The sequence below is a fragment of the Xiphias gladius genome, chromosome 18 (genome assembly GCF_016859285.1).
Source record: "Xiphias gladius isolate SHS-SW01 ecotype Sanya breed wild chromosome 18, ASM1685928v1, whole genome shotgun sequence".
Taxonomy (NCBI): domain Eukaryota; kingdom Metazoa; phylum Chordata; class Actinopteri; order Istiophoriformes; family Xiphiidae; genus Xiphias; species Xiphias gladius.
In genome coordinates, this window is record NC_053417.1 from 18,645,105 (window position 1) to 18,665,058 (window position 19,954).

Below are 19,954 nucleotides of genomic sequence, written 5' to 3' on the forward strand. Positions count from 1 at the left end.
GAAGTCGCAAAACTTGCATCAGACGCACTGTGACTTTTCAATAGAAGAGGATGACAACATGCACCTCTCAGTCCTCAGTAGGTCCTAGGTCAAAAAAAAAACCCAAACAAAACAAAACAAAAAACACTGCACTGATTTCAATTAATTTAACATACAGAAATGTATCGCATGCAGAGTCCCAGGTATTTATTTCTGATGTAGGCCTACAGAACATAGTAATCAGTGCAGTGTACAGCAATTGTTCAGTTACTAATTTAAAAGTATGAAACTTTCTTATAATCAAACAATAAAAGCAGCACTGCAAAGAAGTTAACAAGATTCCTTTCCCAGCATCAAGTCAGGAAACTTTGACATTGCTTTTGGAACACATTTGCACTCAAGTACCATAACAATAATGTGGCCAAATGGAAACAAAATGGCTTTCTAAAATTGAAAACATATGGCTTGTAATGAGAACCAGGGCAACAAGTAACAGGAAACTTTGACATTACCAAACTGGTGCTGGTTGGAAAAGCTTGCTGATCTTGCTTTTGTAAACTGCTACTTGTCAGCTTAAATATTCTATACTTACTGTACCTTTCTTACCTGTCAGTTCCTGTGTTCCTTTTCCCAATACCCACATCCCTCCAGTTGTCAAGTACTTGTCTTTTGGTTTGGCACTGTTTTTAATATAGTAAGACTAGAAGTGTTCTAGCACAGAAAACAATACAGCAATAATATTGGTTTAAAAAAAAATTCTTATGGATGATCACTGAATAAACATTGCTTACCTGACAAACTGAACTTGATGTACACCATATGGGAATTTATACTTACACTAACTTATGCGTATGTAAATAAGGGCAGTCTCAGGATCAGTATTTAAAGTTATAAAACAATTTGAGGCATCAAATTGGTTAAAAACTAAAATTAAATTAGTCTGAAATTAAATCTAAAAAGTTCCATTTTGCACATTTTTTTATGATAGGAGTCACAGCAAAAGAGATCCAGTTGTGTATTTTTAATAATAGCCATGTCTGTGTTATGAGGGCATGTGCATATGAACTGAATGGTGGCAGTTGTTTCCGTGTTCAGTGGGTCAAAGCTAGGTGCTGGCTGCAAAGACCCCGTGATCTGATATTTATAGTAGAAGAGATATAAATAGCTCCAGTTTGTGTCGGTACTGAGAACCCCACTGGCTATACTGTTGTAAAAACTACCAAGGGAGCACTGCCATTTGAATGAAGGTAACCAGCAGACAAGGAATAAATTATGCATTTAGGGGAAAACTAGACTGATAAGTGTGGAGCTTAAAGGCCATTGCTGTTGTAGAGATTAACCTGTTGAACTTGACTTGTAGCTATTGAATTTCCAGGTTATTTAATAGCACTTGTAATCCCGTGAAAATGTGTCTCTTTTCTGTACAACATTTCTGCTGCCGCTTAAGCACAGCTGTGAAATGATCAGTCGTTTCTATGATCAGTCATTTATAATCTGCGCAGTAGGAATCTCCATACTTTTGTTTTGGCCATGCTGAAAGGGAAATACTGCAAATTCTCTGCAGGAGGACTGCTCATTGGAATCATTAGATTTAATAAAACTAAACTCATGCTGACGTCTTAGTCAACAACAGGAACGCGATTGACTGCAACTATTCCCTGCTTAGCTGTTGTGCTGTTGCTCACTTTTTCCTGTTGGTATTCAGGGCTGTAAGTGGTGTCTGAGTTCCCAAGTACCAAATTTAATGGTCTTGTTTACTTAACGGCTGTGTCTCCTCGGAGCAACTCCTTGTGCATTTAAGATGAACACAGAGACAGAAGCTGACTTTTATCAGTCGGAGGATGACTTGGATGAAGATGAGGCAACGCAATATATAATTGAACAAAGTCTGATTCAATATAGAAAACTCAAAGGATTGAATCCGAGGTAAACCTCCAACCACCGAATATTAAATGTCTCTCTCTGTACACTGTGAATCTCATGTTCATTGTTTAAATTCCTGTTCTGTGCCATACCTTTTGATAGTGATCTGAAACCCAGCGGAGATCCTGATGAGATTTTCAAAGCAATCAGAGAGGGTAAAATGATGTTTTTGAATCTGACAGAGATGATTGGGAGAGTCCATAAACTTGCTAGTAGTTATGATATGATAGCCTGTCTTCATATACAGGTGATGAGGATGCTCTGAACAGACTGGCAGTGCAACCAGAGATTCTGTCCAGAGTTGATGAACGCGGATGGATCCCTCTGCACGAGGCTGCAGTGGTGCAGAAAAAGAGGATACTAGAGATTATATTCTCAGGTAGTAAAGTTGTTACAACTGTGACTGTAATATTTCAACATACAGATTCTTCTTTTTAAATTCCGCATGTGGATTAGTTGTTTGGGGTTTGGGTTCCAGCTTCACCCCCCGGTGCAGCCCATTGTCGCACTCTTAAGGGTGAGACGCCACTGTTTCTAGCTGTGGTCCATGGACTCCGAGAGAACGCTACATTCCTGTTGCAGAACGGCTGTAGCCCAGATCTCCAGAATGACGAGCAGGATTCTCCATTAGTAGCAGGTATCTGACATTAAATTCTTCTGAATGCAAAATGCACCTCATTTTACAGAGACATACACATATTTGCTAATTTTGAATAATTTTTTTTCTCTCTCCTACTCCATATTTCTTAGCTGTTCTGAATGACCAGTATGACCTGGCGACACTACTACTTCGCTACAATGCCAACGTAGACCAAACTGGACCACTGAACAGGACAGCTCTGCATGAGTGCGCCTTTTTAGGCTTGGAGAACTTTGTCTATCTGCTCCTAGAGTCCGGTGCCAACCCGAATGCATGTGACATCAAAAAGAAAACTCCACTGGCTCTGGCTGCACAGAATGGACATTTGAATGTGGTGGAGTGCCTTATACAGAAAGGTATATGAAATAAAGTGAATTAATCTCTGCCATGGATTTCAAAAGTATCTTTGTTCCATTAGTTCACTTATGGAGTTGCTCTGACAAGTTATGGTGCAATAGTAAAGCATAAAAAACTATTTGCATATTGGCTTTTTAGAAAAGTTGTCAAAAACTCCTACAAGACTGTGTAGATAAAACTCTTAGTTCTATAATGGATTCCCTTTCCATACTCTTTTCAGGTCTGGAAATACAGTCAATAAAAAAATGTATATTCTTATACTATCTGTATTCATTTTGTAGGAGCACATGTGTGTTGTGAATCGGAGTCAGGCACTGTTTTATTTGATGCAGCAGCATCAGGAAACCCTGACATAATCTCCTTGCTGCTGGAACATGGGGCAGATCCCAACTTACCTCTTTACAGTGGGCACCTGCCGATTCACCGTGTGGCATACCATGGACACAGACTGTGAGGAGTATCTCTGTTACAACATCTAGCTTTCCCACTTTTCAGATAGAGTTTGAACCACTGTCATGTTACTAAATGAGGACTCCTCTTTGACAGGGCACTGGAGCAGCTCATCCCAGTGACTAAACTGGACGCTGTAAAGGAAAGTGGGATGAGCCCTCTCCATTCTGCAGCTGCTGGGGGACATGCCCACTGTGTGGAGATGCTGCTCAAAGCTGGCTATGATCCAAACTTCATGCTGCACCCAAGGGTGCGCCGCAACTATGATGATGAGCGCAGGTCTGCCCTCTTCTTTGCTGTGTCCAACAGTGATCTTCAGTGCACCCGCTTGCTGTTAGAAGCTGGGGCAATGGTGAACCAGGATCCTGTCAGCTGTTTGCAGGTGGCTCTTAGACAGGGCAACTATGAACTGATCAACACACTGCTGAAGTTTGGGGCAAATGTAAACTACTACTCCCGTGTCAACACCACTCACTTCCCCTCAGCACTGCAGTATGCCTTGAAAGACGAGGTCATGCTGAGAATGATTTTGAACCATGGATATGATGTTAAGCGTTGCTTTGACTGTCCGTATGGTGACAGTTCCCACGACTATGCTCCTTGGACGACCTCAGTCGTCAAAGACATGGCGGTGAGACAAAGCTTGTGTGAGAGAAAAATGGTATAAAGAACGGAATACACGGGGACCAGTGGAGTAACACTGTCTCTCAAGGTTTCTCTTTGACTGCCACATGTGTCTCTGTTTGTGTCTTTTAGTTCTGTGAGGTGATAACAGTGTCCTGGCTTAAGCACTTACCTGCTCAGGTGGTGCGCATCATGCTCGACTACACCGACCATGTCTCTTTCTGCACCAAACTTAGGGACACCTTGGAGGAGCAGAAACAGTGGCCAGAGATCTGTCACATTCAAAGTAGGAACCGTCACGATCCCTCATTAGTTCATTTTTGACCCGTCAGCAAAAGTGTATTGATGATTTTATGTGTAGTCATTGACTTTTCTGACTTTATTTACACTCAGGAAATGCACGGAGCCTGAAGCACCTGTGTCGGTTGCGGATAAGGGAGCATCTCAGGTGCCTGCGCTTGAGAGCCCCGGCTTTCATCAATTTCCTTCCTCTTCCTCCCAGGTTGAAAGATTACCTACGCTACAAGGAGTTTGATGTTTACAGCAGGGGCAGCATGGTTAACCCTGTGTGAAAACACCTTAAAATTTGTCACAGATAGAGAAACAAAGACAGTCACTTGTTTGCCTTGTTATTGTGCGTTTATGTACATGTTTATGTACTTTATGCCTTTGTTGTTATTTGTTCAAAACTGTATGTACTTTGGAGTTCTTTAAATAGCTACCTTGACATGTGAATGCCTTGTGTAAAGATTTACTTTCTTATAGTGACTCCTCTGGTCAAATGGTTCCTGAAGAAATATTTTGAAAAAAATATATATAAATAATGTATTATTATTATTGTCATTATTATTATTATTGTTATTATTATTATTATTTTACACTCGGGGTCTTATTGTATTTACTGAGTTTTAGAATGTGAATACAGAAAATTGAAAAAAACAATAACATTGATTGATTGTGATTATATATGAAAGCAGAACACCAGCATCCAATCAAAACTTTTAAAGTATAATCAAAACATCTAAAACTACATAATTAGTGTAGTAGTAGCCTTTTTCATGAGATGGAAGAAAAGAAGAATCTCTGCCTCTTTGTCTTCACCTAGTGGTAAAATGAAGTATTACAAGAGTGGGGGTTGCATCAACCTACAAGGTTTTACAGTTTACAGTGTGTATATAACTTGTCAGCTACTAGCCACATCAGTGTGCGGAGTAAACGTGTGGTAGGATAGGACTTAAATAGGTGTTATGAATATAAAAGTAATGCATAGTGGTATAAAAAATAAGTTTTTAAAATGTAGAGAAATTATGTACAATCAGGGCATTCGGAGCAGGATTTAACGTACTTGGCTGCATCCTACATCTTATTCTTGTGTGTTGTTAAATGCGAGCCCTGTTTTCACTTTCACTACCATGTCCACTCGCATCCCATCACTACATCACTTCTGGCAGTACCTGTCTCCGCCGCTGGGTGGCGCGGATTCTCTCGTATGTAAACATAGTGACGGCAGCGTTTTGCAGTGGTGGAGAAGAACGTGTACGTCATTTTCACAATGGCGGAGGCTGGGTAAGGAGGAGAGAGTGTGTGTAAAGCGGCGCCGTAATCGTTAGAGCTACATTGCCCGTAATACGTGCACGGTGCCCGAAAATGGCCCTGAACCCCAGCGCGGTGGGGAAAAAGGACTCAGAATGTACCGAGACGGGCGAACTCCACCTCGACGGTGGCGAACCCCAGAAGAATTCAGCCGCCACCTCGGCCACAGCCAACCAAAATGGCGATCAGGCTGGATGTGGAGACAGTGTAATGCCTGAACAAGAAACCCCTGAGCGGCGGAGGAGCACGCAGACGGACCCCCGGAGCTTTAGCAGTTCACCTTTGCCGGGCCAGAGACCGAGCGAAGAGCTGCCACGGAGAAATTTCCAAATTCCGAGGAAGATAAGAGAACGGAAAGGTGGTGCCATATCGCTGCTATTTTGCACAGAGCCCGTACTGTCTTTCATAATTCTGCTGCTGCATGTTGCTAGCCTACTAGCTAGCTGGCTGGTCTCGCTAGTTTAATAGAGTTTCGACAAAATGTCCACCGATATTTGGGGTTTGAATTAGATCAGCGTCGTACAGTTTAAGCACACGGATTGTCTTGATTGATGTAGCGTGATGTGTTTTAGCAGACATAGCTTTGGTAGCCGGGCTCAGGTATCCCAAGTTCTCAGTGAGCAGCAGGCGGCTACGTTGCTGTGAAGGCGCCTGAAAGCGGCACTTTGAAGACTGCCCATCTGAAAGCCCACCTTGTTTGGTTTCTTCACCTTTTCATGGGACCCTAGTCTGGTTGAATAATGCTGCTGGAGTTATGAGTGTCATCAGCCATCACCTGACAACATGTGGGTGTATCATTGACCTCAGTGAAGGGCATGGATTTACCCACCCCACCCGTCTATATAAATCGTTTTCACTGTACCATGACATTTGTAATGAAATCTTAGTAGAGCTGCCCACCCCTTGTCCAAGCTTGATGTCACTAGTATTACAGGACACCTCACCCCAATATCCCACAGTGCATTACTCCGTGCAGCCTCCTGCACTGCCCCTGTCTTTCAGAAAGGTGGAAGTACCCTCAGCAAAGTGCCAGATGGACAGTGGTTGTCACAAATGTTGCTGTGAAACATCAGTTGTGTGTGTGTGTGTATATGCAAAGTTGTGAGGAAGAGGTTGGACTATCATTATGAGCCTCTTTTAAGCAGCTGTGCATGCAGTATGTGGTCAGCAGTTCCACTAGTAGGTTGCAAATGTAATTTATAAAATGGCTTATTCCCCAAGTTTGAAACTAAACAACTGTGAGACATACTTCTCTCCCTGTGCAGTCCATTGCCCTGTCTCCAGTCTTCATTCTTTTGCCTCACATGAGAGAATGTTTACCATTTATTTCCCCATAGCTTTAGGCTGGTAATGCCTCATTCAGGTAGCCCGAGTGGCGCTTTCACGTCTTTGCATGATAAACCTGATGTAAATAAGGGCAGATACAAGGCTTGGTCACCTGTACAGTGGTGTGTTGTTGTAAGGGATTCCTGGTTACCGTTGTCGATCAGTGTTTTTCCAATCCTAATAACTCTGTCTTTCCCAAAGAATATTTCAGTAACCTGTTGTGAAGAGCTGGCTTTAGCAGATGAGAAATAAGTTTGGCAAAGGATGCTGCTGATTCAGTGCAACTCCACTGAGCTGTAAACACTCTGTAAATTCTTGCCTGGAAGCACTCAGTTCACATCACCTCCTACTGTACCTGATGTCTATTGTACAAGAGCCTGTGACTCAAATATTGAGCTAAATTCCAAACACAGGACATGTGTAACCTCTTTCTGTGTAAGAAGGAACCATATATTGCAGACTTATCTTCACGCTGCATTACCTTATAAATTAGGGAGGAGTTTGATGATCAGTCTGACGTGGCTGTCTCCCGCATGTTAACTTTGCACATGCACACATGTCTATGCTACAGATGCTATATGCTAATCCACTGATTCACCTCTGTGTGTGCAGGCTTGTATCAGTTTCTGCCCCCTGACAGCCGGGAGTTTGAGGACCTTGTGAAGATTGTCTCCTCGTTTTACCTAGACTCATCATCACGAGGAACCTTCTCCTACTGCAAGGCCAGGCTCATTCACAATGAACTGCTGGAGAAGGAGGTTGGTCATTGTCAACATGAGCATTTCAGTTGCTCCCTTTTTATAAATGGAACCTTTTTCTAGGTTGAAAAAGAATATAGCAATCATAATTAGATGTCTTCACAGCTAAGATGTTAAACTAACTCAGCAGTGTTTTAATTCCACAAATCCTCTTGTAGCTCATGAAAGACCACATGCTGAGGGCAGGCTGTAATAAAAATGTTTTGAGCATGTGATGTTCAAGTTACATATGCTACCAGAGCAATGTATGTAAGTGCTAAGACACTGTGAAGTTCAGACTGCTCTATCTTATTTACTGTCTGCTCCCTTCGCGTGCCAGTTCATCGAGAAGCGGAGAGAGATGAAGCAGGAGGGGCGGACCGAACAAGAACTGACTGAGTCCTACTGCTTCCTTTACCCAGACAAATCTAAGGTTTGCTTTTCTGCAAAGCCTTACTCAGGCATATAAAATATGATGGCCAAGCTGTAAAGCATAATGGTTTTTTGAAACATGATTCTGAGCTTTGTTTGTTCTCTTACATGTCTAGCTCCAGTGGATCTGCGAGAAGGGTCTGTCTGTTGGACACTCCAGGATTACTACACTAGGAAATCCATCAGTGGGTAAGATGGTCTCTTGCGTGTTGCTGTTGCCTTAAAAGTAGACTCTGAATAGAAGTAGATGGAAAGATGTTTCTCTCATGATAAAACTTTTTGAGTTTTGCCAGCCTATTTAGTTTTTTTTTTTTTTTTTTTTTTTTTTTTTGGATTGAATTCAATTTGAAATGTAACATATTTGTTATTTATCTGCATCTGAGGATGTTTGCACCAATATATGAATTAAATGTGTTTTTCACAACTGAATACCCATTCAAGCCATAAACACTTTATCTGGATTGTTTCTCAGAAATCTCCTCAATCGTTATCGAGTAATTTATGTAATGTTTCCTGATTTGAGTTTTTGAGTGTAAATATTACACTAAAAATGCACTTTGATGGAGTATGATCATGGTGCTTTTCCTCTAATTCAGTTATTTTGTCATTGTAGGTGTTTATCTCTCCAAATATTCTGATTTGTTACAAATCAATCCTTTTGAAGTGGGCTCATCTGGAGACATGATCATTTTTAAAGTTATGAGGGTATGGCTACCATTCTGTTTTCATTATGAAATTTTGACAGATATCTAACTCTCAAGAGTCAGCTCATATGTTTTGTCTCTTAGGGTCGAATAAAGCACATCCATGAGAACATGCCTAAGAATGCAATGGAGCCCACACCTAAGTTTGACTGTCACTTATCCAAAAGTGCCAATAGGGTTACGTCTTTGCTGTCTTACAGGGCTTTTGAGCTCACACAGGTAAGCACTGGTTCTATTTCATTCACATATTGTGTGTATTTTATGAAAGTAATGTTTTTAAGTTCTTTGATTTATTTTTTAAATCTCTCTTGTGTCTCTCTTGTTGTCTTCTAGCAATATTTTTATGAGTTTGCATTCGATGAGATCAAGGCACGGCCCAGGCACGTGTGCCCCTACGCTGTGGTTTCCTTTAAGTACAAAGGCAAAGAGGCTGCTGCAGCTCCTATGACTGCACACAGGTACACATTCCTGCAGGAAATGGTGAAACCCAGCAAACATATTCCGGTTGGTTGAGGAGGTTGGCGAGACATACACAACATCTCCACTGTGTTCTTTGTTTATAAACAGACTTTTTGTTTCTCTCCTTAATAGGTTTAACACTATGTCCCCTGAAGGAAGTAGAGGTAAAACATTTTCTAATCTTACATATTTGATAATATGATTTAAAAAAAAAAAAAAAACAACAACAACAAATTACCCCCTAATGTGTGTCTTAAATTAGTGTCATGTATGTGAAAAGGGATATGTATAAAGGCCATTTCACACCAGGAGTGGAAAACACTCTGCTGCTGGTCTGCAACAGGATCATCAATAACTGCTCCCATTTAAATCAGTATCACAGTATTACTTCTTTAACTAAACACTTCAACTAGCATGCTCGCAGCTAGTCAGTTAAAGAAGAGTATATTGAAAGTGCTGCAGCCCCAGAATTATCCAAATTAGATTCAAAAGCCAGTGCAAAAAATTGTAAAGAAGAGAATGTGTCAAAAACTGTGCCTTTCCAGTGACAAACCAGCAGTTTTGAAAAGGTATGAGCCATGCTTTCTCTGACCTTTGACCTGTGCTGTTGATATGGTTGTAGGTAAGAACTGCTACACTGTGTGGAGTGGTCCACTAGTGAACAAGGGCCAGGAGTTATTCCCAATCTGTTTACGATCCTCCTTGCGACCCTACCTTCCTTTCAAACTGTGAGTAAACCTTTAGTCTCTCATATAATTCTGTGTATCTGTAGAAAACATCCACAGTGCTACTAGAATTTGCTCTGTTAATCATTAAAGACGCTTTTTGCCACAAAAGATTTTTATGTGCTGAACTTTACCACTACACATATCTTGTAGGTAAGAAGAGGAGATTAGAATCCACTTGTGCAATATACAGACAAAAGTTTTGGCTTTTTTTCCGTTTTTTTTTTTTTTTTTCTTTCTTTCTTTCTTTATTTTCTCCCTGGAATTTGTTATGATTTGCTCTCTGATAAATCTACATGTGCTCCCCTGCAGGCCTGAGAGGCTGGAGGTGAATCGGGGCATGCAGCTAGACCAGGTGAAGCGAAAGATTCCCTCTGTGCTCTTTTCTTGGGACACCTACAGAGTATCACGGGAAGGTCAGTCCAGACTGCACGTGTATATCTCATAATAAAATGGTAGAAAAAGGCCCTGGGCATGTGGGCGATAATGCATTATTGAAATTCAATTTTTACAGCTATTCTAAATGCATACACTGCATTGTGCATTACAGCTAACAGCTATCTCACTAAATCCATTGAAGTTATGAACAAAGTGTTTTACATTACTTCAGATAAAACAAAGCATAGAAAAAATTAACATAGATGAGTTATGTGTCCACTTTGTATTCCAATTTACTGTTTTTCTGTCCACAGTGATGAAATGTGGGATGTCCTGTAGCCTGTTTGAGGTGGTGGATGGAAAAGGCAAACCGACCAGTGGAAGCCTGGCAGCGCTGGTCAACAAACTGGAGAGAGATAGGATGGTGAGTCACCCTGTAGCTGTTACCTTCCAGGTTATCATGCATGGAATTCAAAAAAAGATACAGAATCAGTACACTGAGTACATTACACAGTTTTTCAACAAAATAAGCTCAGTGCTGAATTGAATTCAAAGATTCAGGATGTCCAGTATTCAAGAAAAAAGCTTTTCTTTGGATACTTCTTGTTGCAAAATCAGAGAAAGCTCTCAAAGAAGGACAAGAATAAAAGTCAAATTTGTAACAGTGTTGCATAATATGGTGTCATTAAAGTAGATTCTGTTCCATACACAGTTATTTTTCCTCTTTAACGAAAAATGATGTAGGGAAAAACATCAAAGTCAAACTTTCATACTGTTTCTTTTTATATGTTTTAGTAGCTATAAACAAATAAAATTAACCTGGTAATGTAGTACATGTGTACACATGGAGTAAGTGCAAACAGGTCTAGCAATATACAGATATTTTGATTACTCACATGGTCTGATAATGATACACCCTGGTGTTTCTTATTCAGGTGCTGGTGAAGTCCCTGTTTGACAGGGGCTTTCTCTTCCTGCTGTCCTCAGCTCAGATGGTTGAGTCCAAAGGTACCAAAATGCCTTTCCTTTACTTCCCTCTAATAAATCTCTGTTGTATCAGTTGAACACCTACCTGTTGCCTCCAGTGAGGGCTCAGCTTTTAAAAAGTTGCTGTTTTTTCTCTAGAGCGGCGGGGGCGGGCAGAGAAGAACCTGCAAGCATTGTTCATCTTTCAGGAGTCAAGGATGGTTGTCAAGTATTGTAAGTATTATTCACTATCTATCCACTCTTTTTCTGACCAAGCCTCATTGTCAGCATCTGCATGAAACTTGCAACTAGATCATTTGATCAGAAAACAGTTAATTTTTGAATATGTCAAATATCTTCCTCACATCTACCTACTGAAACATCAGTTTCTCTTTTTAGAAAATCAAAAGCAGAGTTGAGAATCTTCCATGTCATAACTGTGACTCCTGTTTAGGCTTTCATTAAGCACCTGTCTCTAAACACTTATGACTTATTGTACTGATAGACATCTTGACACTGACATGTGTCCTCCATTTCAGCATCCAGACTATTCGAGCCAGAGCCGCTGACGGTGGAGCCCCAGCCCACTATCCTGTCCTCCTTGGAGCCCTTTATCCCTGCTCTGCACTATGCCCTGTTCAAGCTGCGCCCCAACCCAGGCAAGGACCTGAGCTCTGGAGTGGAGCGGCAGGCCAATGATTACCTAACGCGTATGGATTCAGGCACGGTCCGGCCGTTCATCCTTCCCGACTACAAATATAACGTGGACGATTGGACCAACCCGCTCCCAGTGCCCAGACCCAAATATAACATGGACGCCGTGCTGCGTTCTTACGTCCACAACCCTGCCAACTATATGTTACCTCTGAACAAGGCAAAGGACATCATTGAAAGAATACGGAACCCCGTACCCGTTCCCATACCCATACCCATACCCACACCTGCTCCAGCCCCAGTGGAATACAGCCCTGTTTCTGACTGGGGCGGCTCGGACAGGGGCTCAGACAGGGCAGAGAGACCCCCAGAGAGGCCAGCCCAGGAAAAACCTCCACCAGCAGACAGCAGCAGGCGGAGGCTTGGGTTGGCCCATTCAAACGGAGCCCAGTTGCAGCACAAGTCCCACATTGAGTCCCAGCCTCAGCCCCAGAGGTTACGGCTGTCCCAGAATGAGTACGATAAAGACAAGATGAAACAGCTGCTGAAGCTGATTCAGCTCCATAAGAAAGCACTAATAAAGGATCCTGGGAAGGAACGGGGAGAGGATGGGGCCTGGGATGCCAACAGTCTGAAGAGGAAGTTTGAGGGAGATGAGAGGGGAGGCATGAACAAACATCAACGAACAGATCCGCTGAGCAATGGGGAACCCAGTCGAGGTGAGGAGGGCTGCAGCTGTCTGTGTAGATTGATTTTAAATAGTGTAAATTAATTTGTTTTCTAGAGAATTTCCACCTACTGCTTCGGAAGTCAGTTCCTCCGAAAGAATGAGTATTACATTAGTTGTACAACACAGTCTGATTAGTTCTCAGTAATTCAGTTGCAAATGAAAAAAAAAACCCATTCCTGCCCATTTGCACTATATTAACAAAGCCTAGTGCATTGGTTTACACCAAAATTAAATTACTATATGATTGTTTACATTTTTAAACACTTCAATGTCAAGATGCTTGCATTTTTATTGCTATAACAGGTAGCTGTTCATATTCCTGTGTGGCAGTACACTAGAAGTTGAAAAAACCTATATCTGCAATTAAGGTAGTTTCAGTCTGCACCTTAAACAGTATTTTAACTTGTAAAAGTTGTCAAATTTGCAATAGTACATATCCTTCACAATCCCTGTATAATACACAGAATCTTAGCCTTACCCTCTAAAGAGCTAAATTTATCAAATTAATTGTGTGTGTCCTGGTAGGCACGCAAGCAGGTGAGATGGGAGATGAAGGTGGACAGAGCGACAATCTGACAGCAGTAATGGAAAGCATGGGCATCTATGACACTGATCTGAGGGCCCGTGGCAATACCAACACCTCAGCGGTCAACGAGACTCAGCGGCTCCTCAAGATCCTCCTGGCTACTCTCAACAAAGCCGTGGCTCAGGGTTCAATGCCTGTGCAGTCAAACCACGGTGAACCATCGACGGGTTCAGGCAGGGGGGAGCCTTCCTTCCCTGACCCAGATCTTAGGAAACAAAATGAGCCAGCATCACAAACAAACTACACAGAGGTGAGAAGTAAACAGCCGATTCAAGGGTCGTTATTTTGGACTATTTTACCATGCATTAAATTTGTTCATAGATCAAAAAATAACTACTGGTGTTTTCACTCCTCAGGAGGACATGGACTGTAGCCCTGGTAGTCCATTCAGCGCGGGCTCCCCACCAGAGCAAGCACACACCTCAGATAACCCAACCTGGGTTATCCCCAACAGTGAAGGTATCCCAAAGCAGAAGTTGGTTCACACAGATCTCTCCCTTGCAGGCATATTTAGATCTGGTTTACAAGGCATCACTCTGACAAGTTTCCTGTCTGCTTTTCTCCAGAAAAAGCGCAACCTTTGCCTGAGCCGAAGCCCGAGCCGGAGCCGGAGGATGCGATAGTGGCAGACAGTCACCCAGAGCCGAAGACGCCTGTAGACGTGGAAGTAAAAAAGGCTGCAACACCCACAACCACATTACCAGTCGTAGAGGAGGTTCCCTTTAGGCCCTCCATCAGCCTGGATACCATACTCAACCAGGAAATTCATAGCCTCACTTCTGACATTAAAAACATCATGCAGACCCACCACATCTGCTATACCTCGCAGCTACCACCGCGGTTGCCTCCACGCCACTGCTGGCTGCCCAACAGCTGCTTCTCAGACTTTGTTGTACCCTACGTCTCCCCTGTCCCTATCCAGGGGCATGTAAAAGCACTGTGTGAGAAGATGGACAAGTTGATCCCAGACCCACCTGCTCCCTCTGAGGTCACTTCTCCACCTCCCCCCATGACAACTAATCTTACAACACCAGCCCCTGCCCCCAACCCCATCCAGACTTCCAAAACTAAAGCAGAGCCCCCTGTGTCAAAGAGTACCAACTCCTCACAGAGTGGTAAAATGGGCTCTGTCAAAGAGACTGCAGCCACAAAGGCCAAAACAGAAGTTGCATTAACAGAGCTGGGGGTAGATGTTTATTCTCCCTCTCAAGTCACACCAGGCTCTCCAGACCCCAGCTCCCAAAACCCAGGCTCTACTTCTGGTAGTGGGTCCGGTCTGCTGGCTGGCAGCCTCATTGGTCAGCTGAAGCCTGAGGTTTTCAGCAGTCTGGTGGAGATCTTTAAGGACGTCACCAAGAATACAGTGAAATTCTACATCTACTCTGGAGACGAGGGGGAGGAGAGCACTGTCTGCAAGGAGATAAAGGTACAACGCAAGGTTACATTGTGGGCTTGAAAGTAAATTATCAAATAATCTATGTACTCTTGTTACAATTCATTGTTTAGTTTATAAAATGTCAGAAATGGCAAAAAAATGTCCCTTGTAAGTTCCCTGAAACTTAAATGTTGTCTTAAAATTGCTTGTTTTATCCAGTCATAAGCCACAGCCAAAAGCCAGAGATATTAATATTTATATAAAATAAAAAAAAATCCTCACATTTGAGAAACTGGATCTGGCGATTTTATTTGATAATGGACCTAAACTTTTATTAGATTATCAAAATTACTGTCTAATAATTTTCTGTGGCTCACATTGTTTGAAAACTACTTCAAGGTGTTGTTATTGCTGCTCATTTTACAAAATTTTGCATCCATTTTCTTTCATATTCTTCATCTATAGACTTACTCTTTTTTTTTTTTTTTTTTTTTTTTAATTATTATTATTTTTTTTTATTGGTGCCAAAGAGCTTTCACAGTGTTCTACAGTAGTACATTGCACAGGCATACACAAGTGAACATACAGATCAAGAGTGGGAAATGTTAAAGGTTAAAGTAGGTCCTCTTTGTCACTATGGCCCTTTTCAGAACTGGCATTAACATGCGTCTTGGGTGATCTGATCACAAGTTGACAGTTAAAAGTACAGGTGTGGATGCACCCAAGATGCATTGAGGACACATTTGAGATCCGATCACTCAGAACACATTTGGAGGTGGTCTGGGCCGGATATGGCCACATTCTTTTAAGATTGTGAATGCAAATGTGTCCTAGGCCACACCGAAGGACTGCCTACTCAACTGACATCCTTGTCCCGCCACAGTTTCATAATGAACCGAAAATATTATTACACTTCTCACAGAGTTTCCCGTACTTTGATTTATTTGTGATGCCCTGCTACAATATCACCATTGACTGCCACATATTGATTTTCTCCTTTTTTTTTTTTTTTTTTTTTTTTACTATTTTAAATGGGTAAAATTGTATTCAACGGTAGAGCTGTGCGCTGCACGTTATTCACTCAACCCCTCCTCTTTCTCACACACAAACACATTGACAACTGACTGTCTGTCATAGTCGGACTGGCTAAAAACAACACATTTGATGCAAACAGAAATAATGTACGTGTTTATTTGCATATAGAGGAGCGAAGTGAGATCCGATGACAAGTGGTCACGCGAGACGCATGTTAATGCTAACTCTGAACAGGGCCTGCGTGTTCCATGTCTCAGTGCTCAGTGCTTTCTGAATCTCTCAGTAAGCACTCGTATGTGTGAGAGGAGGACGACACATTGATCTGTCTGTCTCTAACAATTATGTCTCTCCTGTCTGGCACAAAGGAGTACTTGAAAAGTCTTGGGAACAGTGAGTGCAGCCCGCAGACATTTCTGGAAAACAGCGGCAGTTTAGATAAGCTCCTCATCATCATTCAGAACGAGGATATCGCTGCACACGTGCACAAGGTAGGATCACCTCCTGACCCCCCTTTTTTTTGCCACAGTCGTGATCTCACCTCCAATCTGTAATTCAGATGACTCGGCACCAGCTGAGCCAGGCAGTGATCAAATAAAAGAAATGCCATTTTAATTTAATCTTTACATTTCCTGCGAGGAGGTGTTTTTTTTTTAATCTGGTTGCTTAGTTTAATTATTTTAATTGACAGTGCTATTTGAATGTTGTGTCAGAATATATATATTACATCAAAACACTATTTTCTGATATGACCAAAGTTTCAATGCAAAAAGTAATGAAAGTTTGTAAAAATTTCATCTTTTCACCCTGCAGATCCCAGCTCTGGTGTCTTTGAAGAAGTTGCCTTCAGTGAGTTTCGCTGGAGTGGACAGTCTGGATGATGTTAAGAATCACACTTATAATGAGCTCTTTGTGTCTGGAGGCTTCATGGTGTCTGACGAGTTTGTCTTAAACCCTGACCTTATCACACAGGGTAAGTTTTACTTTTCTTTGTAGGAGTTGTGAGTGTTCATATATATAAAATTTCAGTGGATGATACTTAGAGATGGTGTTGCTCGTTTTATCCAGATCGTTTGCAGGGGTTGCTGAAGTTCTTGGAGGAGCAGAGCACCCCTGAACACCCCTGGCAGTGGAAGGTGCACTGTAAGTCACAGAAGAAGCTTAAAGAGCTGGGGAGGTCAGTATCTCAGCAGGGGCTTTCCCAAAATAGGAATAATCAAATCAAAATTATCTTTAGCCATATTGGGGGTGTGGAGAAACATCTCAGCACTGTATGGATCTGCTTTTGCTGGTCTCTTAAAGGTTAAACACCAACGCCATGGGGCTGCTTAACCTTCTGACAGCCTATCAGAAGAAGCACCTAGTGGAGTTCCTCCCTTACCACGAGTGTGACACCCAGTCACGTCAGGCTCCAGATCTGGAATGCCTGATCAAACTCCAAGCTCAGCACACACAGCAGCGGCACCTTATCTTCCTCACAGGTATCTTCATCCTCATCATTGTTAACTTCACCTCCTCGCCAGTCATCTGACACAAGCAAAAAAAAAAAAAAAATGCATCTTTGTCAGTGTTCAGATGTTTGTGTGTGATGCATTTTCCTCTATACATTCTAGTTGAATAAATTATATACATGATTAGAATGATATACAAGTATTTATTGTTGTGATGTGTTTTTACAGAGAGGCCATTTGAGATGTTCCTACAGTACTCCAGAAATGGAATAGTGATAGCGAGCATTGATGATGTTATGAGCGGTTTCCACAGTCTGATTGGCTCCATTAATCAGAATGAGCTTCCAACACCGCCCTCTACTGGTGGGTAGCATCAACAGCAGCACTAAACACTAAAACAATCAGGATTTCATATCATTTTGCTGTAGTGCAATTTTCTTTGCTAAATTGCCTTTTGTTCTATACAGTTATCTTGCCAGTTAAGATGTCTGTACTATCAGTAGAGTTTTTCTAAACACATTTAATGCTGTTTACTGCCTCTGTAACACGTCTGCTGATAATATCTTCCTCAATACTTTTTCATTTCTCTCATTGTCTGCCCCCTCCTGCTCTCCCAGTAGTGAATGATGAGTGTGTGGAAGAGGAGGACATGTCATTAGACTCTGATGATGGTGAGCCATCCACTATAGCAGATGCCTCACAGCAGAATCAGGAAGTCGAGAAGAAGAAGCCTCCACAGCCGCCTCCGCCAGATATGGAGGAGTTTCGTCCTCCGCTCCCAGACCAGCAGGTGACCCCTGAGAGAACTCCGACGTTATCGGACTACAGTGCTCTCAAAACAGCCATCTCTCAGTTCAAAGCCACCAACCAGATAGGCATGGGCCCCTCAGACATTGGCAGCTTGTCACCGGGAGGTTTTCCTGTGAATCCCCACCAGAGCTTCCTGTGTCCTTCAGCCTCCTGGTCATCCTACACTGGCTCTTCTAGCTATGCGGCCTCCCCAGCCTATCCAGCCTCACCCTGCAGCAGCACCCAGGAACCGGACTATCGCCCCCCATCTACAGCTTCTGCCACAGTCCCAACCCCCCCCGTCATGGCCACACCAGGACCTCTAGCCAACCTGGCGTCCCTCCCCTTGGAGGTCAAACCTCCCCCTCCACCTCACCTCATGATGCTGGGTCACACGTATGGCTCGGACACAGGCGGAGCTGGGGCTACTGGGAACTCTCCACTGACCACCTCCCTCCCTTACACAGACCATAGTGACACAGCCCAGCCAGGTTATATGGCTGGCATTCCTAAAAATGCTAGTGGGACTCCCACGCAGCACGACAGGACACTCAGTGGACCTCGGGAGGGTATATGGGGCACTGCAGGGACGAGCACTTGTGAGACTGGCAGTGGCCAGGGTGTGGCCAAATCCGGCCTATTGGATCCCAGTGGGCTCCCTAAGACTGGAGAAACCCTTGGAGGCAGCACCCCTGGTAGTCAAGGGGGCAGGACTCAGGTTAATTGTGCTAACAACCTTGGACCATCTGTGGGCATTCCCACAGTGGCCACCAGGGGGGGCTCAGTACTCAGACCTAAGCTGCCTCCACATCCAATATGTGGTGTTGGCTATGGTAGTATAGGTTGTATCCCTGGACAGATGGACCATGGGCCTATGCGGATTGCTATGGGTCCTGGTTCTTTAGGGATTTATCGAGGGAGAGGGATCCCACCGGGACTTTGGCCTCGGCTAGGACGAGGACATGATCGGGGGGATGGGACTGGAGGTGGACCCTGCTCTTGGGGTTACCCAGCAGGCAGGGGTGGGGCACAGAATTACTACTCGGACTACACATTTTCTCACAATTATGCCCCAGAATAGACAATCAACATGATCAAAGGGGCAAGACAAACGCCATACTCCAGAGACTATTAGAGCTGGCTGAATGTATATATTTCCTTGTCATAAACACATTGATTTAAATCGGTAAATAAGGATCCTGGTTTTCTACATTAATAAAAATTGATACAGGCAGTGCCGAGTGTCCTACTGTCGTGTAAACTGTATGTACACTCTTTCCATGTGAGCTATTTGAGACCCTGTTCAAACCACTATATTTATATTTGCCAAGAAATGTTAATGGCCTTCCAGCTTCTCGGAATTTATCATGTTATTTCTGTTTGTCCCGGTTTTGAAATGGTTTGTGAACAAGGGGAAAGGCTGATATTTTTTTAAGGAAAAAAAAAAAAACTAGTGAATGAAATTTCACTTTTGCTGTTGGTTTTCTTTTTTATTTTACATATTTGGTTGTCCTAAATTCTATTAAAATAAAACATTTCAAATCTTGTTTGTGTGACAGGTTTGATGACAGTGTCAAGCAAACCATTAAAATTATAAATCACAGCTGTCTTACTGTCCTTTTACTCAAACTCCACATTTTATTCAGTCTGTAGTTCCGGTATGAAGATGGAGAATTTCAAATAGCAGTAAAGTGGGTAACATGGAAAACACAAAACATGCCTAAAATAAAATGATGAAATTAAGATATTTACATATGAATCAACAGGTCGTATTTTTAAGAGAAACTCCAGGTGTTTTGGTGCACACTATTAAAAACTGTATGTCTTAAGTATATTAAAATCAAGCCATTTAGTACTTAGGGAAAGATTATTTTCTGACCATGACAGAAGGCACAGGGGGCTGCAGTGGAAATCAGTTAAATCTATTTTCTCCAGCAGTGTAAGCTGTGTGTAGAGAGCAATTCGGAGGGAATGCAGCACTCAAAACCCTTTGAGACTCCATGCTGAGAGCCACTGGCGCTCCAACTGTACCACCATTGAAGGA

General features: G+C 42.6%; 2 protein-coding genes across 5 annotated transcripts; both read left to right on the plus strand.

Moving 5' to 3' along the window:
• Positions 1–1,157: 1,157 nt before the first annotated feature.
• asb14b (ankyrin repeat and SOCS box containing 14b) lies at positions 1,158–4,767 on the plus strand. Of its 2 annotated transcripts, none has more exons than XM_040153142.1 (10): positions 1,158–1,226; positions 1,761–1,905; positions 2,005–2,057; positions 2,150–2,281; positions 2,381–2,539; positions 2,653–2,898; positions 3,181–3,349; positions 3,446–3,980; positions 4,106–4,259; positions 4,367–4,767. In XM_040153142.1, the coding sequence occupies exons 2-10, from the start codon at positions 1,781–1,783 to the stop codon at positions 4,543–4,545; spliced, it is 1,752 nt and encodes a 583-aa protein (XP_040009076.1). In that variant the 5' UTR covers positions 1,158–1,226; positions 1,761–1,780; the 3' UTR covers positions 4,546–4,767. The 2 variants fall into 2 exon arrangements, with proteins under 2 accessions (XP_040009076.1, XP_040009075.1); XM_040153141.1 differs by having other exon boundaries at positions 1,163–1,226; positions 1,781–1,905.
• Positions 4,768–5,474: 707 nt separating this feature from the next.
• tasorb (transcription activation suppressor b) lies at positions 5,475–19,513 on the plus strand. Of its 3 annotated transcripts, none has more exons than XM_040152924.1 (23): positions 5,475–5,539; positions 7,505–7,650; positions 7,970–8,062; positions 8,178–8,250; positions 8,675–8,766; positions 8,850–8,984; positions 9,099–9,223; positions 9,357–9,388; positions 9,847–9,952; positions 10,262–10,365; positions 10,642–10,751; positions 11,263–11,335; positions 11,453–11,527; positions 11,833–12,666; positions 13,203–13,513; positions 13,620–13,722; positions 13,830–14,689; positions 16,039–16,161; positions 16,484–16,643; positions 16,739–16,847; positions 16,973–17,151; positions 17,350–17,484; positions 17,739–19,513. In XM_040152924.1, exons 3-23 carry the CDS (start codon positions 7,991–7,993, stop codon positions 18,989–18,991), a joined length of 5,064 nt encoding a protein of 1,687 aa, XP_040008858.1. In that variant the 5' UTR covers positions 5,475–5,539; positions 7,505–7,650; positions 7,970–7,990; the 3' UTR covers positions 18,992–19,513. The 3 variants fall into 3 exon arrangements, with proteins under 3 accessions (XP_040008858.1, XP_040008856.1, XP_040008857.1); XM_040152922.1 differs by having other exon boundaries at positions 5,503–5,924; XM_040152923.1 differs by having other exon boundaries at positions 5,503–5,924; positions 17,742–19,513.
• The last annotated feature ends 441 nt before the right edge of the window (positions 19,514–19,954 follow it).

Coding starts and splice junctions, on each gene's coding strand:
- asb14b (XM_040153141.1), top strand. Junction 2,058..2,149: donor TTTCAAAGCAATCAGAGAGG/GTAAAATGATGT, acceptor CTTCATATACAG/GTGATGAGGATGCTCTGAAC. Junction 2,899..3,180: donor GGAGTGCCTTATACAGAAAG/GTATATGAAATA, acceptor TTCATTTTGTAG/GAGCACATGTGTGTTGTGAA.
- tasorb (XM_040152922.1), top strand. CDS start 5,621: ATGGCCCTGAACCCCAGCGCGGTGGGGAAAAAGGACTCAGAATGTACC. Junction 5,925..7,504: donor GAAGATAAGAGAACGGAAAG/GTGGTGCCATAT, acceptor CTGTGTGTGCAG/GCTTGTATCAGTTTCTGCCC. Junction 13,514..13,619: donor CACAAACAAACTACACAGAG/GTGAGAAGTAAA, acceptor TTCACTCCTCAG/GAGGACATGGACTGTAGCCC.